Raw genomic sequence first — 27825 nt, 5'->3', positions numbered from 1 at the left:
GCAGCGAGCAGAGCAATTAGAGGCTGGGGCTGCAGAGGTCACTGAGAGGTCCCTGCATTTGAAAAAAGATTAGAATACTGCGAGGGAAGAGATAGCTGAACCTGCCCTATGTAAGGGGCTTTCCTTAATGATCTGGGGGCCTCTCAGCTCCCAAGATAAGAAGAGAGTAAACCACAATCTGTCCTCTTATCTTTGCAAATGCTAAAATTGAAGAGTTTCAGGCTGGCAGTTAGCTAATTGAAACTGTTCAAGTCGAAATCATCTAATGAAATGCTCTTGTGTTTCCTGTGTTTTCCAGTTTCAAGAGAGAGGAAATTCCAACATTTTGGAAAACTTTTGAATTAGGTTTACTTACTTGCAGCAGCTAAGGAGGCTGTTTCTTAGATGTACTCCATAGTAAGTTCAGGGATAGCACACAAACGATACCTACATTTTCACTGACACCGGCTGGCTGCGAGCGGGTTCAGTTCCTTGACATTGCCGGCTTTTAATTTACAGACTTATTTCTAAGCCTTACCCTGTCACAGAGGTCAAAGCACCTTTCTGCTTGTCAAAACCTCAAACATCCTGTGAGCCCACCAACAGTCTCGAACATCTTTGTGTACCGAGTTGATTTATTGTAGCAGTTGGGTGGTACTGTCAACACAAAACAATGCTCTCATCCTCCTAAACCTCAGGACTTTTGTAGCTGTTGCCACAAAATAGCTGTGGCCGTGTTAACCTTAAGGACATGATTCTTTAGAAGTTGCTTACTTCTCAGGTTTTTACATGTATGCTGTTAGAGTAAGAAAAAGTCTTTTTCTCTGGTGAATCTCTAGTGTGGGCTTCTGGTTTCATTTTGGGTAAAGCAAACAGATTCAAATGTTACCTGTCGGAGGTTTTGATTCAGGATTGAATGATTTCTTTTTCTGTTTGCTCTACGTGACTGTTCGTGTGAATGAAATCAGGGGGAGTAGAGAAAGTCCATCCTCATATTTGTTGCATAATCTCTGAAACACAAGGATTTGGAAATGTGATGCCAGCTGGCTGCAGGGCCTTCAAATTCAGTACAAGCTATTACCTGATAAGCACTGTTTCTTAGATGCAACATTATGAAATAAGCAGGAATGGGTTTTGCTTTGTAATGAAATAGAATTTGGTTCCTTCCTTCTGTAAATGTTACATTTTGCTTGAGAAAAGGTATTGTGGGTGGGCAGTGTATTTCCCAGGTAAAAAAACTGGTTCTGTAGTACATGGCTTTTGTTGCTTAGAAATTACTCTGTTGTCATTTTGCTTATGATTTGCTGATAACCATGTGCAATTATCTGTTGCATTTTAAGGAGTGACACCTGCATTGCATGCCCTTCTCTTAGGTATTGGTTGATTAATCTCTTTTTCTCTCCCAGGTTTCCATTTTGGATGCAAAACGAAGTATGAACATTGGGATATTTCTCAAACAATTCAAAAAGTAAGGTTTGGTTTTTTTCCTTGCTGCTAGTGCAAACTTATGTGGAATTCTGTGTAGCTGTCATCAATTGTACAGTATATTGTGCTCTGTTCTTACAGAGTTAGCAGTTCTGTGTAATTTGTGTGCTAGTATGTTTAGCTTTGGGTGCATTTATGATTTAGCCCCAAACACTCAGAATTTGCTGTTGTTAACCAGTTGAAGTGAGGTTTCAGGTGCAGTTAAGTGAAACCCATGTATATCTCCTGTAATACTGCATGAAAGCTTCTTTTCATTGCCTTTATTTCATTATAAAGAGTTAATAAAAAGGGGTCTGTCCTGGTTTTGACTGGGACAGAGTTAAAAGAGAGGTGAGGATTTTTTTATTTTTTTTAAGTGTTAGCTGTTTCAATGCTATCTTTATTCACTGTTGTTACCCTTTACTAAAGGCATTGCTGAAAGCAGTGTTAGAATACTACTACTGTGAACACCATTACTGATAACCTCATTATAATCCCTTTGAGTAGCACAGGCATGGATTGTTTTTTTCAATTTATGTGCCTGTTTGCCCTACAAGTGTTAGAAATGTGAATGCTTGATTGTTTTTTCAAGGTCTGCTGAATCCATCATTGAAGATATTTATCATGGAAGAAGTGAGCCCTATGCTTCTGAATTGCTGAATGAATTCCTTAAATTATTACCAGAAGCAGAGGAGGTAAATAATAGTTTTACATGAAGCTTATTTTCTTTGCAGAGTTCTATGCCTTGCATTCCAACATGACGTGTTTTATTTTAATGTAAAGTCATCTCGAGTTCAGGTGTAGGAAACCATCAAGCACCAAGGGTTAATCTTCATTTTACACTTGGTATTGAAGTTATAGCATAGTTGTTCCCTTCACATCTAGTAACTTCTACTTTTGAGGTGCTGCTTAAAGAAAGTACTGCTGAGGTATTTCTGTTTCTCCGATGTCTCTTGTGAGCTTGTGTTCCTTAAATAATTTACCAAGAATTGGAACGCTCCTGGATGCAGAGTAGAAGGCTCAGAATCAAAGTATATCCTAATGCAAACAAATTAAGCTTCACTTCTTTGGCATCTGCCTTATGGTTCCCTGTTGCAGTGCCTACGAGCTGAGAATTGGCAGCCCCCTGCTGTTCTCTCTTCTGGTTTGCTGCTTGTTTAGTGCATCCGTGATCTGTTGGCTCTTTGGCCTGGATCATTGGGTTCCAACAAGTGCAGAAAGGCTTCTCTTCTGTGCAGCACCCACAGAACTTGCTAACATTGCCTTGTGCTCCAAGGGAGACCTGGTAGCAGACACAGAATCACCAGCAGCACCTTCTGCTCTGCTCTGTCCCTAGGCCATGATACTGCACAGATACAAGTGTTGATTTCTCCCCTCCCAGTCCCACCCTTCAAGCCCATTCAGATGACTAAGGAGGTGAAGCCCTGCTTAATGATGCACGGTTCCTTGTCTGCTCATGTATTTACACTGACCCATTAGTACGTACTTGAGAGAAATGTATGCCACAGATTTGAAAAAATTAACATTAGAATTGCTTGAATGCTTCACATCAAAGCAGTGACTGAAACCCGGGAAATTGCTAGTTAACGTCCACACGTAGATCAGCCTCAGTGCACACACACTTTACCACTTCAAGGTCATACAGTCCAAGCTGTGTTTCCCCTGTGAAGCAGCAAATTTCAGCTCCAGTCTGACACGCAACCTGTCTAGTGTATTGCCCTAAATTGAGCTGGTTTTGCAAGGAATCTCATAAGGAAGAAAGAAGTGTTATGTTGTTCTCTTAATGTTTTTTGTTTTGTTTTGTTAAGTATGAATGTAATCTGAAAAAAAGTGTGAAAGTGATTTTGGGAGTTCAAAGTTTTCACCCTCTCCCCTTTGTTTGAATTTCAGTGCGTATTCCTATATTTAAACAGTTTATCTTCTTCCTCTTAAAGAGGCAGGCAGAGGAAAACAGTGGAGCTTAAGAGAAAGTGTCTCCTAGTTAACTGTGTTTTGAGCAAAATAGACTGGAAGGAGGTATATTTTATTCTTCTTTTCCTCTTGCTGGTTTAGAGTTGGGTATTATTTTAACACAAGTAGAAAATGTATTGAAGAGTGTGCTCCGATGTGATATAAGTGTTGTATTTCCTATCAGGTGATTTGACAACGAGCCTACCCGTCAAGATAGTGGGCCCAGAGCACTTAAGAAGTGCTTTTACAGAGACGCTTGATAAATGAATAGATTTTGTGGTGTAGGGGAGTATGAGAAATCACGGGGCATTAAGTGTTAGATTTATTGCTGTTCTGGAGGGCTGAGAAAAAGTTTGTTCCCTGTGTGCAAATATTTGTACTGTATTTAATTAGTTCCATGCTTCAGAGGTCTCTTTGCTCCCTGTCAGGAAAAGGAAAGACCCCCCTTCCCCATTGTTATTTTCCCTGCAATTGTTTCACTGGGAGCTTTCACTGCCTTGTGAAGCACCACAGCTAGAGCCGGAGCAGGGCAGGGAGATGTCGTGTGATGAACTATTGCTGCTGTTGGAATGGAAAGATGTTTAGGTGCAACGGCAGTTGCTTGAAGAGCAAGCGGTCCCAGTAGCTTGTTTACTACTTGTGGGTTCTGGAGTGTTATAAAAATCAGTTATAAAAATCCTTCCCTTTAGGTGCCTTAGAGCTTTGGTTGTTTTATTCTTCCTAATCTGAATCCTGGAATACTATTTCATGGTTTATTAGGGGAAAGGCAGCAGAATGTTACATACAAGGAAATAATCCCAAATCACTTGAGATATTAGATGAAAGGGTGCTATTTGTTCTGGTGTTCCCTATCTGGTTTAATAGTTCCCCAGTTCTTTTTAATCTAGCAGTCATACCAGGTGACGTAGCTTTGGCACAGCGTTGTCATTGTTGTCCTGCTGCTGGCATGTCCTGCAGAGGGTTGCACCTGTTCTCAGCCAGGTGTCTCTGGGATTACCCGTGAATACTTCCCATTCTTTTAAAGACCTGCTCTATTGTTGAAGGAGTTGAGAATTACTATGAGCAGAGCCTGGGCAGACAGATAGCTTTAATTCATTTACAAGTTCTAAACCTGTCTTGATGTCCCTTGGATGTCCTTCTGCAGTTTCCCTTTGCATACTCTTCCTTTCAGCAGCTCAGCTATTTACACTCACGTTTCCCAGCAGCACGGTTGTGTTGCAGGTTGAAATGAGGTCCAAGTACCCTCTGCCACGCATATGCTCCACCCTGATAGCTGTGTGTTTGGAACTGACTTCTTTCTTTTATATGTTACTATAAACCTTTGGTCTGACAAAGTGAAAGCAGAGAGGGAGGAGCACCATTCCTGGTCATAGCTGGAGGCAGAGCAACTCTGGATGTCTCATTCCTTCATTTTGACCAACCTTTACAGTTTATCTGGTGTGGATAAACACGGCTTTATACTCTAATCTAATCTTATCTGGAGGTGTTATGCTATGAAGTCACTGAAGTCACGTTACCTCAATGTTATCCCAGTCACTTGTTTGGCGTATATGACCCATTTTACACCGTTTCAGTTCATATTATCTCAACTGAGACAGACATTCCAGTGTCTTTGAGATGAAACAGCCTTTTGAAAATGGGAGCTAAATACTCAGGCAAACAAATAGCCTTACCATCTGCTGTCTTCAAGATAATTCTTTTTGCAGTATTGTACTATGGCAACTCTTTACATGTAGAAATAGGTGTCAGTACTAGGAATTTGCCGTTCTTTTCTTAGCTATGCAAACTATTGGGAGGTTGTGTGTATGTGGCAAATAGAGGCTCTTTGCTGGATGTCTTTGTCCATTATTAAAATATTGGCGGTGCTGTGAAGCCCTTCTGTCACACTGAAAATGCTGAAGTATTTTCAAATGTTTAACTTGAAAAACTTGACAAGTTGTTGAAGCTGGTCGTGTTCTGTTTGGGGCTGTGATGGCACCAGAACAGCTGTAGTAGAGTGGATTTTAAAAAAAAGAGCAGGGAAAGGTCTAAATGTTTCTTGATCTGCTCGCTGTTGTTGTGGAAGCCTTGGTAGAAATCCTGCTGTTTGTGCCTTACCGTGATTAGCAGTTTTGTAAGAGGAGGAAATGCCTATTTGGAATCTCCTCTGCTTAACCCCTTTTGCAGCTCCTGCTGTTTTTCAAGGAGCCTATGTCATGGCTGAAGCAACAGCATTCTTTGATGTGTTACTTCTGAATAGGTTCCTAGATGTGTCTCTTAATTACCTCCTGCTAGAACAGCTGACAGCTGTCACTTATTGGCATCCTTTCCAAAGCAGAGAAGCTTTTAGCTGCTTCTGTGTGCACATCATTGCACTGTTCAGCAGGCCCAGACTGGAAAAAGTTGAGGGAGTCCAGTACTTAATAAGCTAGAACAGCCAGAATTAGTATTTTAAATCTCCAGCATGTTATACTGCTCATCAGCTCAGCCACAATGCACGCCCAGGTTATCAGCACTTCCTCCACAATGTTTCAAGACTGTCCTTTGCTCTTATATTCCATTTTAAAACCCGAGTCACCTGTCACCTGCTCTGCTGGACTGGTTTCTGCCTATCAGCTCTACGCTGTTCACGCCATGTTTGTATAATAACTGTCTCCTCCTTCTTTCTACAGCCAGTGCTGTATATGGCTTCATATATAACCTTCAGAGCTTTTATTCCTGCTTCCTTTTTTCACCCTTTATGTTAACTATGGGATTTTCTCCGTTTGTGTTTACCGTTAGATGATAGAGGTCTGCCACTACCTAGGCATAAGCCTAATGGTATCACACCACCTAATATGTGAGCTGATTTCCCATGTGCCCTTGTATTTTAATTTCTCTGATTCATTGTGGAGTTTTGGTGTTTTTCACTTGCATTTTTCTCTACTGCCCATGACTATTTGCAGTCATATGGAAGAAATACAAAACAAAACAAAAGGCACCACACACAAAACCAACAACAGGGAACATGTTTACTCCTCAAGACCATTGCACTTGCCTTTATTTATTTTTAATATGGGGAATCATTCTCTTACTTGGTTGGCATGTGGGGAGATACTTAGTTATGGGCAGATATGGGGATGAGTGGTGTACTAGTTTATACTCTTCTTCAGAGATATTGGGTCTCTGGTTAGCAGTGCAACATATCTGTTTTTTGCCAAAAAGTTAAATCCTGCCACTTGTAAATGAGTACTGCTGGTAGCTGAAAAATGTCTGAGAGCCTGAGAGACAGGAGTGCAGTAGCTTTCCTATCTGTGAGGAGCGATGAGACATTTGCAATGGACATATTTACTCCAATTACTAATCAATTAAAAGGTTGGGCTTTCAGTGTTTCATAACTGTTTTTAGAATGAGGCGAATTACTTACGTGAGAACCTCCTGTATCTAAAATCTGGCTTAATGTGCACGGGCATGCATGGACAGTGTGATTGCTTATTCCATATACAAATATAATGAAAAAATAAATTAGTAGCTCTGTGCCCAATTTGAGTAATACAGAGCTGAGCATACGATATAATTAGGCTGTCCTGCATGTATGCATTACACTGCTGTATCTTATTACGTGGTTGCTACTGTTGTGGAAAAGATTTTGTTATGCTTGGTGAGAGGAGGTCAAGGCTAGAAATGTATGAGTTATTCATTGCAATTTTAAAATAAACCACATTTTTTTTAAGCTCTTTTGTGTTCTTGGGCTAATTATAAACCTGTTTTATCTTTTAGCATGATTAATGACAGCATTGTTGTCAATACCCTTGGTTTCTTTGCACACAGTTGTGGTTGGTATCCACTTGTAGGAGACATTGGGGAATCTTGGTTCTCTTTAGGAAGACTTATAGAGCGTGTCTGCAGGGAGAAGAGGCAGGTCCCTTGGGCTTTTGTGCAGCCTCCCTTGGAAGATGAAGGGCAGCTATCCAAAATGAGTTTGAGTCATTTTTAGCTTTGGGGTTCAAGAAGTTGTTTGTTTGGTTTTATAGGTAGCGTCAGTTAAGTCAAGTAACTGTTTATTTTCTGCTTTCTGATGGAAGAGTTGGAAGAACTAATCTTTGTCAATTGTGAAATCTATAGTAGGGAGGAAATGCACACAAATGTTAGGATGAGAAGGAATGGCCTTAAGTTGTGCATCAGCAGAGGTTCAGGTTGGGTATTAGAAAAAAAAAATCTTTTAGAGCAGTGAGACACTCTCACAGGCTGCCCGTGCAGGTGGGGGAGCCACCATCCCCAGAGGTGTTCAAACCATGTGAATGTGGCACTGAGGGATGTGGTCAGTGGGTATGGCGGGGATAGGTTGGTGGTTGGACTGGTTGATCTTAGAGGGCTCATCCAACCTTAATGATTCTGAAAAAGTTTGCCTACCTGACCTTAGCCATTCCCCCTAAGTATTCACAGTTTTAAGATGGAGTTAACATAGGATTCAGTGTCACATCCAGACAATTTAAACGCAATAAAGACCTTATAAATCACCTAAATCAGCTGCCTATTATTGTTATTATTTTTATTTTAATTGCAGATCAGAAGGCATCTGGGTAAATGTCTTTTGTTTTGCTTATATCAGAAAATTCCCCTGGGTGGATTCCAGGGATTAGACTCCTTCGTGTTTCTCCAGGCAGTTTTCCTATTGCGGATTGGTAGAAAGGGAATTTCATCCAGTATCCATTAAACACTTCACTGTTCAAATCTCAGGAAACATTTCACGTAGATAACATTGGTAGCTACTTATTGTCAGAAGTACGTACTGTCAAAATGTAAATGTATTACAGGTAGCATGAGTTAATATTTGTGTGAATATTTCAGGATTTATTTATTTATTTACTACTTCTGCATTTAAAGCTTAAAATTCTATCTTTTTGTAACTGACTGCGGTTACCTGATCTTGATCTTGGTGATTTGCGGGCAATGTTGCGCTTCTTTTCTCTTTTCTCCCTGAAACCAAAATGCTTGCGTCATTTGAAGGCAAAGTTTAGTATTTGCAACAACCTCAATTAAAATTAGATAATTTTCAGGTTTTGTTGTTGAGGAGGTAGACCATTATTTTTGGGAAGGTTAAAGAGCCACATGCAAAGCTCAGGATATCTACTATTTTCCCCCCTACTTCATAATAGGGAGAAAAAGTGTTGGTCTTGTTTCTTGCTTGATTTAACACCTTAGAAATATCAAGGATGTCAGGTCTGGTCTTTCCTGTTTTTTGTTGGCAGGCTTCTTGAGTGCCTCTGTTAAATAGGACTTTTCTCAGGCTTCAAATAAATGGCGTGCAGTTTATCTTTAGAAGGAGCTTTTGTCCGAGTATCTTGAGTTAAATGGCAGGTTAGGAAATCAAGTTAGATAGCCTGAACAAAAATTGCTCTTTTGATTAGAGTTTTTCTTTTCTGTCACAAATGTTTTGGGGTTTTGTTTTTTTTTTTTTTTCATTTGTTTTAAGGTATGTTAAGGAAGTTTTATTATTTATTTCCAATTTTTGTCTTGTCTTTGCTAATATGCTCTCTAAAATTCTATTATTTGCGTGGTATGGAAAAAGAATGTAATTAAAGCAGAACAAAGTGATTTACAAATCCTTTTATTCCACTATTCCAGAACTCATCTTACATTTCTGAGTTAGTATAGCACGTTGTCTTCCATTATAAATCGGTATTAAAAATAAATAAGTAAATAACACTAAAAACAGAAAAATAAGTGATTAATTTGGAGCCTGATGTTTAAAAAAACTTGTGTGTGTCTTGCTAAATCCGAGCAGCTTGAAAACTGTTGATGTCCTGAGGTAGTGTTCTCTTCCCATGGTACCTGAATATGCTTCCTAAAACTGAAGCCCATCTAGATGGGCCTTAGGTGTAATACCATAAAGGAGAAGGATGATAAGCTAGTCTGTTGATCAGTGGAAATGTACAACTGACAGTGGATGCGAAGTTGGTAAGATGAAGAAATAGCATAACTGCGAGTGAGCTCTGCCTTTGGATATGATTTCTGTGTTGGGAAACGTGGAAGAAATCCCAGTTATGCTTAAATATATGTGCATATATTTTCCATTTCTTCTGTATAAACAAATACTAAGTCTGTGGGCAGATCAGTGGCTTGCAGATCATGCAAATATATGGATTTTGGTGGAGCTGGGAGGGAAGATTGACAAAATGAATGCACCGATATTTCCTTAACATGTAAATGTTGTTCTCAAAGAACTGACCACAAAGAACTTCAAAATGCAGCCTTGCATTTGTTGTTAAAATATTTCATGGGAATGGAAAAAAAACAAACAAACAAAAAAAAAAAACAACACCAAACCCGAAAAACTCAAGAGCATAAATTTTTATCCTTAAAGGGAGTTTTGGAGATGGTTGAATCAAGTATCCCGGAGAAAGCTGCATTGTGCCAGAGAGAGTTAGGCTGTCTGTCCTTTGCTGAAAATGCTGAACACAGTTTACTTTAAAATACAGCCAGTATTTCAGGTTATGCCCAAGTGTATATCATAGTTGTTGGAGAGCTGAGAATCATTTTTCAGATCATCACTTAAGCAGCTGTTTTCTGCCAGAACAAAAACTCAGCTAGAGAATGGCAAAAGGACCAGTGAGAAAGAAAAGAACCAAGTCTCTTGAGGACACTGGCAAGCAGAGTGTCCTAAACATAGTGAGGAGGCCAGTCATTCTTTTTTACACTGAGTGAACATGAGTATGAGGGAATAGCTGGGGATGTGGACGAGTTACAGAGTGATGGCACCACATTTATTCCATCAGATTATGTGGGTAGATTTTAGGAGAAGAGTGATGTTACTGATTTTATTTTTTTTTTTCCTGATTACCATGTGTGCAAATTACAGGACTTTGGGCAGTGAAGTCATTGAGTCATTGAGAGCTGAGCACTCTCTCAGCTCTTGCTAAATTTACTGTTTTTCTGGGTGTTTCCTTCCAGAATCAAGTTAATCTTGATCTTCCGTAAGACTTTTTGCTAATGTCTTTTTTCTCTTTTCTAGGTAAAGAAATTAAAAGCCTTTGATGGAGATGTATCAAAACTGTCTCAAGCCGATTCCTTCATGTATTTACTAATCCAGGTGCCAAAGTAAGGAGACAGTAGATTTATTCTGTTCATGATGTACTCTCTTTTGGCTGTCAGTTCTCTAAACCTGTTTGTTTGTGTGCTCCAGCTATGCTCTTAGGATTGAAGCCATGGTGTTAGAGAGGGAGTTCTCACCCTCCTGTGCTTCTCTACAGGATGACATGAAAATTATAAGACAGGCAACAAAAGGTAATTAAGCATGTTGGGACACGTATAATACTCTTGTTTTTGTTAGCATGTTAATTAGTCTGTATTATGAAGACGAGAGCTTGAATTTCAGGTACCTTGGCTATTAAAAAGAAGCTAACTCCCCTCTGACAAACACTGTCGGGGTGTGCCTGGTGAATCTTTGCTTCCAAAATAAAAAATCTGGAGGCCTTGGATGCACTAGTTCATGACCAAAGACTGCTAACAGTGTATCCCATACCAACAGAACCCAAGGTGTCGGTGGCTAAAGTAGGACAAGCCATTGTCTTTTGACTGCACTTTGCTCATTCATGCATCACCGACGCTGTGGTTGACTCTAGTCATTATGCTTCTTCTCTCACGTTCAGAGATCTATAGAGAGAATCACCATGTAGTTTTGAAATTTATATGCAGTTGCCTTTTGAGACTGCAGTATTGATCGGCTAAAATGTTTACTGCAGAGACTTAATTCTGTTGCTGTTCCCTTGCTTTCTGTTTTTGTTGAATTCATGTTCTCCACATTTCACAAGCTTTGAAATGCTCCAATTGGTTATTCCTAAGGTAATCTGGTATCATCTTCTCTGCATGAAAATTGCTCATTTTCTAGTTTAATTTATTAGTAATGCTGACCTTTTCAGACACCTTGAGTTACCTATTTGTCCTTTTCCTCTGTGTGAAAGTCCCACTTCCTGCTGGTATATTCAGTGACATTATCTAAACTACTCCTAGTAGGGCAGAAAGGCACGGAAGTATTCAACTATGAGCACTAGTGCTTAGGGTAGTCATTTCTAGTGACAGAAAAGGAGAAAAAAATCTGTTGTGTTCTTCCCAACAGTTAGGATTGGACTGGTCCTTCCTGTCTCAGGAAAACATCCCTTACCTTAAGCTGAGGCTTGAGTTTGGCCTTTTATTGGGAGCTCAATGAAATTGTTATGCTTTGTTTTGAGCAACAGACACATGTGATGGAATATGTTATGTATTAAAGCAGCCGCACCCTATTGTCCTTCATGTCCTTCACCCAGGACATTTGGGAACTGATGAATTCCTTCCCTCCAGACGAGACACTTTGGTCTCCAACTCCTTCATCAGGCCAGTCATGCAAATCTGACTGAGCTTCCCTGTTTTGAGTCCACTCGGACTCATGTGCGCTTCTCCATTTGGTCTTTGCACTTCAGGGTTAGTTGATAGCCTGAAGTTGTTTAGGAATTCTGTCTACTTTTCTATTCCTATCTACCAGGTTTCTTTCCTTGTAATTAAGCCAAGAGAACATTTACTTAAACTCTAACGCTGATAATCACTAGGGGTTAGAATGGTCTAAATAGCTTGGTGGATTCTCATCTAGCCTGCAAATGGATGCATCCCATAATGACACTAAGCAGGCACTCACTATGCAGAGTCTTTAGATATTGCTTTCTCTTATTTGCCTTATGAAATTTGGCGTTCCCTTTTGTATTCTCTCCTCCTTCTTCCCCCCTGCTCTCTCACCTATGTGTTGTTAGATCAGAGACTGTGTAATTAGTTACATGTTTTTAGCCTGCTAATTCTGAAATCCAAAGATACAAGGGCTGTCTGCCTCCAAAATGATAGATTAGTGTACTATGTTAAGCACTTAAATGTGGGGTAAAGGAGTTGTAGAATGTGAACTTTGTGGTAAAATACTTTTTTAAAATGTATGAACTGCGATCAAGAGGATTCTATGTTCTATTATGTTAATCAGTGTAAAATATATTTATTACATTAAAAACAGCTCACATTATTTTTCTTGCCGTACAGTGACTTACAAATTTGCAGGTACTTAGTTTACTGTGCCATTTGTGTAGTGCTCATTTGTTAACTCTTAACAGTTTTGGATTTCTGTATCTTACTTCTAAGGTGCTGCCCTCAGCAGGTGTGTTGTTTTCTGTTCCTGTGTGTGGGAGATGAGAAGGTGCATGAATTCAGATTGTGCACTACTGTGCATTTTGCAAAAACGGCATGTGTGCAAAGCAGGCCTCTGATAGAGAGCCTTTAAGTGTCACTTTTATTCCGTTTGACTCTGCTTCACACAGAATATAACTTTGTGCTGAGTCATCACTGATGCCACTGAAGCGAAATAAACGTCACTCCAAGTTGGTGATCACATAGAAATAAGGTGGTGATTCATAGTGGCAGCAGGGTACACGTTGAAAACTTAAACGTTACCTGATGTCTTTTGAGACCTGACCGGTGAGTCTCCTAAAAGGAATAATGGTTCCTAACCCAATCCTGACAGATGGCAAACAGATCCTGTAGGGTGCAGAACATTTGCCTTGCACTAAGTTTAGTAGGAGGTAAGGATACTTGTATAAGATACTTTGCACGTTTCAGGATTAGACCCTGAATGTTTTGTGAGCTGCCATGAGTTGCCTTGGAAATAGTACACTTGCAAAGCTGAAGTCTGAACATGTACACGAGGTTTGCCAACTGTTGTTGTAACTCTGAATTATTGAGTCCTTTTTTTTTTTTTTTTTCCAATTTTCAGTTCACTATGGATTCCTGTTAAAATAAAAATGCTCATCTTTGAAAGCTTGAGGAGTTTGGCAACTGTGCGTGTATTTCTAAACAAACAGTTGTTAGACAGCAATTTTCTATTCCTTACAGAGTTAATGACTTGTGAGGAGCTGCATTCCATATTGCACTTGGTCCTTCAGGCTGGGAATATTATGAATGCGGTAAGTGACATCCAGAATGGAGATGGCTGATTGACCAGACTTCCTTGTTAGTATTGCAGTTCATTTGTTTCACACACTGCTACTGTTTGCTCATTTCTTTTTAGGGAGGATATGCTGGCAATGCTGTTGGATTTAAGCTGTCATCACTGCTCAAGCTGGCAGATACAAAAGCCAACAAACCTGGGATGAGTCTGCTGCATTTTGTTGCGCTGGTATATAAAAGCTATTTTGTTGGTATAAGTTAACTGATAGAAATCTAGAGCCATAGATAATCAAGAACAGAAGGAGACATGTGTCTCCATAAAGTGGCCTAAGACTTTGATTCTAATCTTTGCGTTTCAACTCCTGGCACAAAATTCACTATTTTCCCTATGTCTGGCAATCCTATCCATTGGAAATCCATGGCAAACTCAATTTCCTAATCTCACGTAGAACCTTATATATGTCTAACTTCACCACTGTAGTTGTTCTCTTACTGTCCTGAATTTTTCTGCTGTAGAAGTGGCTTCTTTTGACAAATAGTCACATTCTTCTTGCTGAACCATTTCAGCAGCATGTTTCCTTGTTGTTGTTTGCTGTTTTTTTTCAGCTCTTGGTGGCCAACAAGTGCCTTTTAAGCTTCTGTGGACTTCTTTTAATTTGTTTTCAAACTTCCTGATTTTAAGATTTAAATGTTTCCATATGTGACTTTGATCAACTGTATACAAACTGATTTAAGAGATTACTAGTCAGGTAACAATGGAGTATTAACTGGTGTTTGTATCTGCTCAAACAGTGGGCATCAGTAAATTGTCCTTTCTCTAGCATTCCCTATCAGTATACCTGTCTTTTGTGTTCATTGGCAGAAGCAGCTATTGCTGTGCATTGCAAAATGGAATTGTTTGTTTCTAGTTCTCATCCCTGCCTTTACTTTGAAGAAGTATTTTCTGCTGGATTGTGTTAGGATTTAACTGGAAGAAAGAGTATGGGAGAGAAACCTTTAAGTGCACTCCCAGAGGCTTTGGAACTGCTGGACTTTGAGGTGTTTCTTTGTGGCAGTGGAATGTTAATAGCTTGTGTGTGTTTTGGCTTTGTTCTGTTTGTTTCAGGAAGCCCAAAAGAAAGATGCTGCTCTTCTCAACTTCTCAGAGAAAATTAGGGATGTTCACGAGGCCGCCAGGTAGGTCAAAAGAAAGCTGAAAACTTATGGTTAAACTGTGACTTGGAACTCTGGTTTGTGAAGCAATTAGGTTTATTCAAAAAAGTCTTGGCACAAAACCTGAGATCTTTACAAATGTTTACTGTAGCTTTGAGGGCTTTATTTCCATTTGCTAGCAGAAGTATGCCTGCAATGTGCCTTCAGGTATAATGTTTTTTTCTGACATGATCTCTGTAGGTGTTTTGTAGTTTTGTCTCTGTCAAATAATATGCGCATATATGCTTTTTAGAGATTTGAATGATGCTGTTTTTTCTTAAACCAGTTTTCATCTGTCTCTGAGCAGACTACAGCATTCTTGCAAGTCTGGTTCCTGATACAGGTGCTGGACTTGGCTTCTTTTAGAAATTTTTATATTTGGTTCGCTTCTCCATTTTGGTCTTGGGTGGAAAATCTGGAGGGTTTGAGGCTTGGTATTTTCATGTCATTGTCTCTAGCTGCATAATGTTAACCTAATTCATACCTAGATTACTGTACTCACTTTTGTGAGATTTTGTGATCTAAAGCATAAAACTGGAAGCTAGTGATCCTAGAGTTCTGCTCCCAGTTCACTACTTCCTTCCTCCTTGACCTTTGGGCAGTCTGTTTACATTGTTGTCTGAGCTGTAAAATTGCTTCAGTCTCTTATATCTGATGCAAAATTAAGTCATGTCTGCAAAGAACTCTGAAATCTTCTGAGGAAAGGAGTGGCCATGGAGTTAATCGGAAAAATTTTTGATGGACCACCTGTGTGGCTCTCTGCCATCCAACCCACACACCTTCTTGGCAGTCTGCCCTATGGCCTGCTGAGGAATGTAGCTTCCCTCAGCATCCAAGCCCCCTGGCAAACTGCAGGGGAGCGGGCAGAATCTGAAAACTGATGGTACTTTTCTAGCCATTTTGTTCTTTGATCACATTTGTTAATGTTGAAAATGTTCTGTGGTAACTCATGATGAAATCTGTTCAGGGAACGCACTCTACACGAAAGTTAAACAAAACGTGTGTCTTACCATTGGGTGTGAGGAAGTTCTTTCATTATTAGAGACACAACTGTCATGTATAAGTTCCTCATAAATCCTTCCAATCTGAGCGTGTTAAAACAACCACCATTATGTACTTCTTTTTTTGTCTTACCTTCTTCCCTTGTAGTCCTTTATCCTCCTTCTAAAGCAGAATTGTCTACGCCTTTTCTCATTTGCAAAAACACGCAAGATTTTCCCAGCACAGGGAGCTTACCTGAAGTAAACCACCAGCATTCTGTTCATTTATGCATGCTGTCACCGTGGTCTCACTATGTGCGCTTCAGGTGGTCAGCTGCAAATTTTTCAGTCTCTGTGTTGTGGAGTGTGGCTGCTGGTGGATTGAAAGTAGTTAGGAACACATGTATAGCTGTTGTATTTTTTACCATTTTGGAAGGAGTAGTGGGTCAGCTCCTAGACAAAGCTCAGTTATCTTGTGAAACAAATGCCATAGGCTTAGAGGTGTTGATTCTCAAAATGACTGAGGGATTTGGGTGGGAGCTCTCATCATACAGAAAACGAGTCTCCCAGGATACAGCTCAGATTACATCAAATGAGAGCTCTGTCCTGTGGTCTTAGATTTGTTGAGTTACCTGTGCCCAAAAACAGGAGCAGCTCCAGTGCTGGTATGTGGTAGAAAGATGAAATGTTACAACTACTGGGTTGAGACCATGGGCTGCATTGCTGTGACAACTTAGAAGGAAGTAATGTGCAATTTCATGGTGCCAAATGCTGTTGCCAAAATGGGCAGTCCTGGTTGGCAGTGTGACTCCTTGTTGCGCTAGCTTTGGCACTTGAATGGTCATGTAGTCAGATGGACTAAGGAAATGACCCATCTGGAAGGAAATGTATTTATTCTTTTGTCAGATTAATTTTCTGTGCTCAGATATGACTGCCATCTAGAAAATAAGTGTCCAAGGAGGGGAAAAAAGAACACTTGGCAGAGTGGTATTGCCCTTTCAGGCAGTACAGCTGGGTAGGACTGGCTGGAATTAATTGTGAAACCACACCCCATGGGAATCTTTTAAAGTTGCAAATAAGAAGAAATGAGCTTATCTCTCTCCTAACTTTCGATTTATACTTTAGAAAGATTTTCTGAACAGGTAGGTCTTGTTTGATAGCCAGGTTGCACTTCACGTGGAACATCAGTTTTGAAGCATATTGTGGCTAACCTAGGGGCAACTCCTTCTCCTCAATAAGCATTCTCTGTATATGTATTCTTAGGTTATCTGTTGATAACGTCGAAGCAGAGCTCCACTCACTCTCTTTCAAGACAATATCTGTCAAAGACAGCGTTCGACGAGACCCGAAACTCTTTTACCAGATGGAAAACTTTCTGCAGGTTTGTAGGTTAACTGTGTTGATGTGTTACTGTCGCCTGAATACAGGAGCATTCCTCAGCTCAAAGTAGTTTGTGTAGACATGTCAATAAACAGTAGCATTGTTTTAATATGTCTACCATATCAGTGGTACAAAGGTGTTCCAACTACATGGTGTTTGTCAAGTAAGAGCATTGGAAGGATTATGTTTTTACTGGGAGGGATATGGAGTGTACATTGCCCAAGGCTTGTTGGGCAAGTGTGTTTAAATGCCTGTGAAATGCCTGACAAAGATCAGTAGTTAAAATATAAGACAATTTGGGTTGGTCTCTACTTTTCTTCTTTACGTGCAGATAACTATATTTTGGGCAGCTGTGATGATATACTGGTCCATGTGAGTTTTTGCTGAGAATAATGAACTAAAGAGGGATTCTTAGAAGCTTGAATGCTAAAAGCTTGTTTTCTGTACTGGTTTACCCATTGCACAGAGCATATTATTCTAAGCCATACCATCACTGCTTGGTAGATTCTGCCTTTTTAGTATCTCAATGACTTCATAGACATGAGTGTGTGTGGCACTTAACTTTGAAGCAAAGTTGTAGGTATTTTCCAAATAGATGGTGATGCCTGGAGAAATGCGTATTACACTTCAATGAAATTATTTTTGTTTTATGCTATAGAACATTATTAAAAGTTAAAAAAAAAACAAAACAAAACAAAAAACTAATGACAGATATTGATCTGGAACTTAACCCACACTGATTCTCAACTTGCAAGTATAGTTAACAGTCAGTGTAGTTTTTCAGATGTGAAGGTGATGAAAAAAGGGGCGGGTTAGGATTGAAATAGCTGTCCTCATTCACTCTGAGTCGTTGGCTTTAATCCATTGCACCCAGACTCTTTAATGTTATGTTCTGACATGTTTGGCTTTTATTTATTTATTTATTTCATTTTTAATTTAATAGCTGTTTTTATGTAACACTACAACCTTGTTTAGGCCACATTCCAAAAAATGTTGAGAAAAAAAAAGTAATCATTTTAGAAATGCATACCTTACATAAAGACTTCCGGTTTTTGTTTTTTAAATTATAAGTCATAACCAAGCTGATTAAAAGTCAGCTTTCATTATCTCATCCTCATGAATAAATTACCGAAATATGTGGGAGGAACTTATTTTCTATGTATGCTCTTGTCAGTTGTCCAGTTTATCTTCAATCCATTATTTTTTTTTTCCCTAAATGCTAACAAGTCAGATTTGTTCCTACCCTACTGGCATATTTGCCAAGTAATTTCCTGGCAGCAAGTTGTGTTCAGTGGTCACCCGTGCCCCCAGCTGCCTAGACACAATCCAGTGCTGCAGCATAAAAAACCTTTAAGGGGTCACAAATTAGACAGTGTCAGAAAACTGCTTTGTCTGGAAATTAACTTTCTCCAGCAGGTTATTTTGGGGTCCCATCTGTTCTCAGATGTATCACGTAAGGACGGCAGTGAATGGCTGGTGCTGCAGATCAGGGAGACAAAAAATTCAGTGGTTGTTCCTTTAAGCAGTTCTGCTCAAACTTCTGTACCTTTGCCCAGTTTGTATCCTAGAACTTGCATGTTGATTGATCCGTTTTCCTTGACCTTCTTTCCTCATTTTTGCTGAAATAACTGGAAGTTTCCTCTGATTAGTAGAAGTTCTTCCTCAGAGTCTTAATTTTCAGGCCTCTGTAACAAATCTGTAACAACAATTTTACGAATCTCATAAGCTCCTAATGTATACATCTCCTGTTGTTACTTAACTTTTTCTGTTTGCCATTGTATATTCTTTGCTACAGTTTGCTGTGAGACATCTAAAGGAGCTAGAACACCAGAAACGAGAATTAGAAAAGGAAGGAAATGCTCTCATTGACTTTTTCTGTGAGGACAAAGAAACTATGAAGTTGGATGAATGTTTCCAGATATTTAGGGACTTCTGCTTAAGATTCAACAAGGCTGTTAAGGTAAGCACTGTTAAGCTTGCCGCAAGGCTGTTGAGTCTGGAATGAAATTCTCACTCTTTGGAAATAAATACTGGTTCACATGAATTAATAGTTTTCTGTGTAAGGGATGCTTTTTATATCTTGTGGTGTTTGATGTATTTGTAAAAATGGTGACAGCGGTGGCTACTTTATTCTTTTAAATGCTTTCAATCTTAATCACACATTGCATATGGGCAGCCAATGGATGGCTGTTACTTCAAGGCCCGATGGGGACTGCTCTTCTTATCTATGTAGACAGTAGTCAGAAATGATAAATTACTCTCTTATTTGTAAATACTGAAAAGATTTTCTTGCTGAGTGTTTTGTGAGGATTAACCTAAAAAATAAATGGAATGATTAAAGACTGCAGTTCTGAGAAATAAATGTAGTGTGCGGACAGCAGAGCTAGCAGTCAAAAAAGATGGTTTATACTGCAATGGCCAACTATGCATATCTCACATGTTGAAAATGCTTTTTATTTTTGCAATTTTAGAACATGCTCACGAGTCCTTAAAATAGGTTTATCATTTGAATAAAACCTCCATAAACATATTTTGGGTGAGGCTAAAATGTTCTGTGTCTAACACAGAACGTGAACGTAGCATCTACAACAATTTTTAACTATTTTGCTGTACAATGGGGTATTTGAAGTTAAGCTTTAGCATTAGTCAAGAGATAATCCTGTAATCCCATACCTGTGAAAGAAGTCTCCTGCCACATTTTTCCTGAAATGCAAGTTTTTTTCTTTATCCTTTCTTAGCTGTTGAGTTTCTGAGGTCTCTACCACATCTTATCTTTCACAGCCCTGTGTCCTCTCAGATCCTCTTTAAGAGGTATAGATTAACCCATTCATCAAAAAGAGCTTCAGCATTTGACTTTTGTTTACTGAGAGCTTTCAGGCAACTATTTATAGTTGTTCAGTTCTTCTGTTGTCACAACAATGGGAAAATCAAACTAAACAGTGCTTCAGTTCAATATAGGTGTGTGGGTTTTTTTTTTTAACAGCCATGTAGGCTTTCTGAGAACAAAATTAACATGCTGAAAAACTGTAATTTCTCTATGAAGACTAGCCCTTCCTCTTCTTTTGCTGCAGCTGTACTGGCTGAAGAAAACCAGGTTCTTCCTTCCTGTTGAACTTTCCAGGTTATTTTCTCAAGTTTAACCTAGATTAAATCTGAAGTCTAGAGGTGTCAGTTAAAATGTTGATGTTCACAGTAAACCACTGCTCATGATTTTAGCAGAAAGGTGTTACTATGTTGTTTTTCAAACACAAACTGCCTCTTTCTGTGTCTTTCCAAACCACAGCCCCTCAGCCTAGCTACCAAAATCTCCAGCCTGCCTGGGGCAACTTCTGTGCAGTAGTTGTCGATTTTTGAAGCCAGCAGAGAACAAGAGATCCAAAACAGGACTGAGGTGTTTATTAAGTGACATCAGTTGATGTCTAAGTAATGATCACGAGACACTGTATGAGTTTTTTCATCTGCTTTTGTATGCAAGTCATGTCTTCTCATAAAGTTTCCAATCTGTTATGTTCAAGTTGGGGGTAAACAGCAACCCTTGGAAACTTCACTTGCTGCTTCAATAACAGTTGTTGTAGTATAGGAGGATGGAAAGAACGCAGTGGCTTACATGATTGTCAGACAAATTTGTTTTAAAATAAGAGTATAATGCTCAGCTGGAAGTTTACTCACCAGATAAAACTGCTCTCTCTAAACCTATTGAGCGTAGACTTGAAGGTCTCCATATACAGCCACAATTCTTTGCTTGGACTTATAGTCCGGTTGGGTCTGATAGATCACGCTTTCAGGCTCTGTGGGGACTTGTGCATTTTCTTCATATGTTAATTGGACTGATGTGCCTCCAGCATTAGTTATGCAGGGAACTACAGTCCATATGGTTAATGATTGCAGACTGTGGTTGCCATGGTGAATTTTTGTGTGTATGTATTGGGGGTGGAGAGAGAGTGATAGCAGGAGGAACTAACTTTGATAGGATGAAATAAAGGGAAAGATAAAGCCGTCTAACTTGTTTTCATGCATAGAATGCCATCCTCTGTAACATGGATTTATGCATTTCCTTGTCAGGAAAACAGGGAACGAGAGATTCAGGAACTTCATCATCTGCAAAGGCGAAAGGAGCTGGAGGAGAAACGTCGATCCTGGGCTGCTGGAGAGCTTGGAAGTTTTGGACGGAGCAGCAGTGAAAATGATGTGGAAATGTTGGCCAAAAAAGGACTCCAAGAGTTTCTTCCCTTCTTGCAACAGAGACCTCAAAGCCCTTCATACCGAAACCCCAATTCCAAACGCTCTCGACTTTCTCTGGGGATTACTGCAGACAGAGAGCTGCAGAGTTTCCTGGAAATTTCGAAAGAAGAGGATCCCAATAAATTTAACAGCCTTCCCCGTGCAAACACCCGACCAGTAAGATCCAATGTAGCCTGGACTGAATCCGAAGAAACTAGAGATCCCAATTTAAATAACTTGCACTTACACCAACAGTCTGAAACCAAAGGGAAAAGTAGTGGTCTGCTGCAGTTACGTCCAACACAGTCCAGTCACTTTGGTGGCTCAACCAGTACAGGTGCCCATTATCCCCAGCGAAGCACCAACTGCAACATGCATGCTCCCAATACCTCTTGTGAGGAGTCTGCTGATATAAATGCTCTGGCCCTTGCAATTGAGGAGCATGAACTTGTTAAAGGATTAAGGAAGTTTGATATTCAAGGAGCAAAGCCAGCAGAGGATACGCCTCTAATATATTTAGAGGATGTTGGTGGAACAGATGCGGAGACTCTCGATGATCTAAGCTTGCATTCCCTTAGCACTGCTGATGATGATCTGCCTCCAGCTTGCAGAAGCTCCAGAGAGGCCCACAACCATAAAGGCAAGGCAGTGGGTTGCAAGAGTGAAACTTCAGAGCCTGGCAGCAGCAGCCCTGTATCAATGGACACGAGTGTTTCAGGAAGTAGGGAAGATGGACCAATGTTCTACGTGTCAGATACTACCACTGACTGTTCTTTGACGCTGGACTCTGAAGAGGGGAATGACTGTAAATCAGCAGGCAATGATGTAAGAAGTGAGGCTGGCAAAACACGCTCTTCTGTTAATGGTGCTCAGTACAGGCCTAGAACACTGTTCCCAAACCTAAATTCAGCTTCTGCCAAGGATCTGCCTCTTCACGCTTCCACAAATGATAAGGATGATGCCAACAGCAAACACACGCTTTCTAAAGAAAAGTCTGTAAAAAATAAAGACCCAGTAGGACCAAAGAGAAACTCTCTAAAAGACAGATCTCCAAGTTCCTCAAAATCCAGTGGTACTCGCCCTAGCCACACAGCTTCTTCCAGACCTGTTAGAACTTTGAATGCCTCTGAGAACGAAAGTATGAGGAAAGTGGTGCCTATTTCTCGGTCAAACAAAGCACCAAGCAGTGTGAAAAAGCCAGAAGCCAAGCCGGCGCTTCGTGAGACTAGTACAGTGGAAAGCCGCCTGTCTCGTCGCAGCTCTGTCCGAGGCACTACAGACACACTGCCAAGAAGTCCTTACAGGCACAGCATGTCAGTAGAAGAACCAAGGTTACAGAGGGGGACTGTCACCTCAAGCAGTGCTCATTTTGAGAGGGACAGAGTTGCTCTCAAGAAGCCGGTCTCTAAACCTGCTAGGAATACTGCAAAATCGAAGATGGATGAGACAAAGATGTGTCGCTCCAGCGTAAAACCCCAGACCCCTGTAGATGACACCAAAGTTAGCCCTGTCAGTGCTCCCAAAACACCATCCAGTGTCCCCAGCTTTGCAAGGAATACAGTCGCTTCTTCTTCAAAGCGTGCAAAAGTGGATCTCTCCACCTCGTCCAAACCTCCAAGCATCACCAGGTCTGTGTCCCAGAGGCTGCCTAAAATGAAGCCAGCAGCAACCTCTGATGATCTGAGTCCAAAGGAGAATGGAGGGAGTACTTTAAAGAGAGCAAATAGTGCCAGAGTGTTTGGAAAGAGCATCCTTCAGGGAGACACTGTCAGCACAAAAGCAGAGCCTTCACCAAAGGAGCAGGGGGCAGTGGAAAAGTCCTCTCTTAAACTGAAAGATTCAAACCGGACCACAATAGGTAAAATACTAAAGCCGTTACTGAAGTAAGGAGAGGTTTTTTGAGTCTTGGAATATCTCTTGCACTGGATGTCTCTGTTGTGGAATTCCTTAAAACATTAGCATTGCTGATAAGCGGCATCACGTGCTCTTTTATGTACCACGCACCAATGGAAAAGGGCAACTGGTTGTGTTCTGGTCTAAATCCTGTTAAGAATTTGGATGTCTTTGAAGCCACTGTGATGGAATAAGAGTGTAACAGCAAGTCTTGGAGTATTTGCAATATGGAAGGTCACCAAAAGCCAAAACGTTTGAAGAAGTTAAGCTATGAGATGAAGTGCTTCATGATAGAAAACATGGATAAAGGCCAGTTTTTGTGTACATGAAATTTTTCCTGAGACTCAAGTGTTGGTTGGTTTCTTACTCACTGTCAAAGAGAATCCTGTGGAACAGTACTGAAAATGAATGTAGGTGATTGTGCTTTACATTGTTTCTACTGCCTTGGATTCAGGAACTCTTTTTTGCCTGTTGCAAAGTCCATTGCTGGCAATTGGACGGACTGGGAACTGCTGGCCAAAAAAATAGTAAAACAGGACATTTGCTGTTTGTGGCTGTCTTTACCTAACTGAAGAATTTTTAGCATGTTTTATGAATGTGTACGTGTGTCTGGAGAAAACTTCCTGCTGGCCAGGAGGCTTATTCTCCAGGAATGTGGCAGCATTGTCTTGCATGCACAAGTAGATAGGGCTGGTGCTGCACGGCTGGAGGCCGTGCCCGTTGGAAGGGCCACCAGTAATCACTGGGATGATGACTACTTCTCATCTGACTTGTTCCAGTCACAAGCAAACTCACCAGCTTTTGGTCATACAGAAGTGCCATATATTTATGATACATATCAAGGATGTTTGCAGTTCAGCTCTTGAAGGCTGCATTGTAGTGCTGAGCACTTTCTTACTATTCCATGTTTCCACTGGTTTATGTACTACCAAATTACTTGAATGTTGCAATGGCTCTGATTGAGCCATCGGTTTCCCTGCCTCCTCTCCTTGTCAACGTGAATATTTAGCATGAAACACGGAGCTTACGCATGACAATGTTTTTGTAGACTTCCTTCGTTGCTTCAAATGTGGTTTTTAATGTTTAAATACTCCAAAGGATGACTTAAACTAGTATTTGATAAGCTTTTTACAAATAAAAACACCTCCTTTTTCCTGCAGATACGAATTTTCATGTCTTGCTAGTCTAAGGTACGGAGAATGAGGGAGAACTTGTTCAGCGTGCCATGCATCTTCCTAAGGGAAATGTTTGTAGGTGGGGAAACTGATCACTGTTCTCCTGAGCATCCTATTTAAAGAGTTGCCTTTCCACTCACTTACAGATGAAGCCTCATTTAATAATAAAAACAAGAATGAAATAAAAAGGAAATCTCTTCAGACAAATGGCATTGACTTAGGGTAGATCTGCTTCTCTACTCTATCCCTCAGTGCTGGAAGTGTATAGCTCAGTGAGAATGAGCTGTTTAATTGCTCATGTGCATCTCAAGGGCTAGTATCAGGGACAGCTACCTTTGTCTTTTGAACTTGGCGAGGGGCCCTTAGTGTTTCCTGATGTCTTACTGCAGACATTGTACCCAAACACCACGAAGTATTACATAGGGCCTCTTGTTTGAGTCTGTCCCACAGGGAGAATTTATATAGCCCACTTTTCGGCAAGGGTGAATTTTTGCTCGAAACCCTGTATAAGCTTTTTGAATGCTGCCTCCCTTGTGGGTTACATGAAAGGAAAGCATCTTCCTTCTCCTTATTTGTATCTGTGTGTATGTATGCACATCTGCAAGAGCAGATGGTTGACTCTTCTCCTTTATTAAGAAAAAAAAAAAAAAAGCAACCAAACTTTTATTGGTAGCGAGCTTGAAAAATAATTTAAATGTGTTTTGGTATATGTAAATTTCTATAAATCTGTGTAAAAGAAAACTGAATGTATTTAATGGAGCATTTATACATTTCGGAGTAACTTGGTAGTTTAATAAAGTTCCCATTTACTGGGTATGGGCTTCATCGTTCTCTTTCCTGTTGTACTTTTGGCTTTGGTCCTGGAGATCCCCAGCAACTGGAGACTGACCTCAGGTACCTGTGGGAAAGTGCCCAAAGAAAGCAGCAGAAATTCTGGCATTTGAAATAGGAGGCTTGTTTTTGTACTCGGATGTGCAATTCCTCTTGAGTTTCTGGATGTTCCTGAGGCAGGGCTTTCTGCGCAGGCCCAGGTATAATGCGAAAGGTATTGGGTGGTGGATGCAGCGCCTCGTGTTCACGTTGTGTGCTGTGGCCAAGACAAATGTTCATGGCAATAACAAGTCTGGATCTGTCACTATCTTCATGCCTTTTAGCTTAGCGCACTTTATTGGGAAATCCCAGTTTACAGCTCCCAGGGCTTTGCAAATAAAGAACAGCCTGTTTTGCAGGAGCAGGTGGTGATTTCTGCACTGTAATTTTGAAGTTTTACCTTCCGTCCCATTCTCCTGTGATTTTTCCCTGCTTCATTGCATAAGATTAAAAAAAAAAGGAGCAAAGAAAAGCAGCCAGTCTCCTTGTCCTCAGGGAGCACTTCCTCCCCTCTGCAATGGGAATGGCTTTTTGGACTGGAATTACTGCTATTTGCAAACTCGTTCAGCCCCTGACTTTTCTCGTTGGGTGAGTGCAGCTCTCCCGCACGGAGCAGCGCACACCTGCTGTCTGCCAGTGCTGAGTGACGGCTGCTGATGGAATCTACGTGGGAAAGCCCTTCGCCATCAAAAGGTGTGTCTCAAAAGTTGTTTTTTAACTTTTTAAACTTCATTTTGATTTCAAAAGGGTTTATGATTGCCAATTCATTATTTAAACTACCAGCTGTCAGAGGCAGCGGTGCCCCGTAGGTTTAATTTCCCATGTCATGAGATTTTCCCCAATGCTAACAGGCTGTGGGACTGCAGGCGGGTTTGAAGAAAGACACGAGAGCTTTTTTCTGGCTTTGTTGTGCTGAGCAGCGGGTGCTTGTGATCATCATCAGAGGCGAGTCCGACTCCTTTGATGGCTTTCAGGGTGACGGTGAAGTCGGGGAGCCCGGGGGGACATGAGGGCATCTGGGGCTGTGGAGCTGCTGGAGATTGCAAGATAGAGGAGCGAGCTGTGGGAGGAGGAGAGATGCTGATTCATACTTGGAGGAATTTAATATTCACATCTCATGTGGGAACTGCATACAAATGAGGGGCTCACTGCATCCCTCGTTACAACAGCTCATTAAATTATCAGGAGAGACAGAAAGAGTTCCCATCACGCCTCCCACAGTGTACAAGTCCGGACTATGTCATTCAAAATAACCCACCGGTATCTCTCTCATCTTAGGCTCTGGTTGTGTGGACGGATGCATAGTACTGCCCGTTGGCGCTGACCTAGCCAGGTATGAGCCGGCTCTAGGCCGGGAGCGCATCGCAGCACAAGCTGCTTGGCCGCTGACCCTGAGCTGTCCTGGCCTGGCTGGAACCGCTTCCCCACGTGCCGGGGAGAGCTGCCCTCCAGAAGGTATCCCTGCTGCTGCTGTGAGAACACAGTTCCAGCAAGAGGGGCCCAGCTAAACACAGCTCCTTTCAGATTCGGCCATTCAGTGTTTTCCATTAGCTTGATACATGCTGTTTACATCCTACTGCCGCCGGTGCCAGAGATAACTGCCTTGGGAACAGTTCCCTGCAGGTATTGTTAGCAGCTGCTGGAAACAAAGGCGTTTGTTTTAGCCATGTCACTATCTAAACAGCCAGAAATAGACTGCTTTTTTTTATTGCTGGTAAGCCAGTAAAAATCAGTCTGGTTCTCCTGGCCAAAAGATGCCTCCTGGAAATCTTGCATGCTGTGAGGGCCGGCATCTGCACAAACAGCCCAGCAACAGCAAAGAGCGTGATGCTGAGGCAAAGAATGTGTGAAGGGCTCTCGTGGCAACCAAGCATTTCTCCTCCACGTGTCATCACCACCGGCATCCGCTTCTTGCACTCGGACAGAATTGCTTCCAGCCAACACCATGTGGTTCCTTGCCGCATAGTTGGCTTCTGTCTCTTTCCAGGCTGAAAGCTGAGACTGCCGAACACGCGCTGTCTCAGCGAGAAACTTAACTCTGGTTTTAAAAACAAATCAAAAAAATCCATCCAGCTGCTGGTCCCCTTCCGTTCTGCACTGAGTCACAGGGAGCATGGAGGCCGTGCTCTTACACTGATACCAGAGATGGTGGTCAGGTTTGTAGCTGTTGAGCAAGTGCTTGGTTGGTGGCCTAGTCTGGAGGGAGGGGAGAGACTGGGACATTGCAGGGAGCATTTGCCCCATCTGAAGCAGGGATGCTGGACAGACAGGCTGCCTTTGAACAGTGATGTGTCTCCTGCTTTTGATCGTGTTTGAACAATAGCCCTTTCTTTTCTCTGTTTCATCCTTACTTCTTTGGTAGGATGGAGGGTGGCAGACTTTGATGCCACCTCTTGGGCCAAGCAGAGGAGAGAGATGAACTTGCAGCTGCATTGTTCTGGTTGCTTCTTTCTCCTGATTCTTCTCTAGGGCTTCGGGGTAAAAATGAATGGATTGCCTGTGTGCACTTTGGATAGTTTCTTCCAAAAAAGTAAACTTTTCCATCTTTTTGGTGATCTAGAACAAGTTTGGTAAGGAATTGAATATACTTCTAAAATGGACACATGCATGAGTAGTAGTTCTGAATCACTGTCTGGTAACTGGCGTGCTGCCTGTGGAAATGAGGGGAAGATGTAAGAGGGAAAACGTGATGATTACAAATGAGCAGGCAGAGCTGAGACAAGTTTTCAAGAAGAATGTGGAGCTTTTTTCTGTATCATTACCATCCTTACGCTTCCCTGGGCGTCGGCTGTTCCTGGCTGACCCAG

At 41.1% G+C, this 27825-nt stretch overlaps 1 protein-coding gene across 2 annotated transcripts in view; it reads left to right on the top strand.

The window, feature by feature from the left end:
• Positions 1-24962, top strand: part of FHDC1 (FH2 domain containing 1) — a 32620-nt gene extending 7658 nt beyond the window's left edge. For both annotated transcript variants that reach the window (XM_072336348.1, XM_072336349.1), the window contains exons 3-12: positions 1386-1447; positions 2036-2138; positions 10367-10452; positions 10538-10638; positions 13255-13325; positions 13430-13537; positions 14414-14484; positions 16743-16860; positions 18655-18819; positions 20922-24962. In XM_072336348.1, coding sequence (XP_072192449.1) covers positions 1386-1447; positions 2036-2138; positions 10367-10452; positions 10538-10638; positions 13255-13325; positions 13430-13537; positions 14414-14484; positions 16743-16860; positions 18655-18819; positions 20922-22967 — 2931 coding nt within the window. In that variant the 3' untranslated portion in view covers positions 22968-24962. The remainder of the gene's footprint in view (positions 1-1385; positions 1448-2035; positions 2139-10366; positions 10453-10537; positions 10639-13254; positions 13326-13429; positions 13538-14413; positions 14485-16742; positions 16861-18654; positions 18820-20921) is intronic.
• The last annotated feature ends 2863 nt before the right edge of the window (positions 24963-27825 follow it).

Source organism: Excalfactoria chinensis, chromosome 4, assembly GCF_039878825.1.
Source record: "Excalfactoria chinensis isolate bCotChi1 chromosome 4, bCotChi1.hap2, whole genome shotgun sequence".
Classification (NCBI taxonomy): Eukaryota; Metazoa; Chordata; class Aves; order Galliformes; family Phasianidae; genus Excalfactoria; species Excalfactoria chinensis.
Note: the sequence above shows the minus strand (reverse complement) of the source record. Positions and strands in the feature narration are given on the sequence as shown.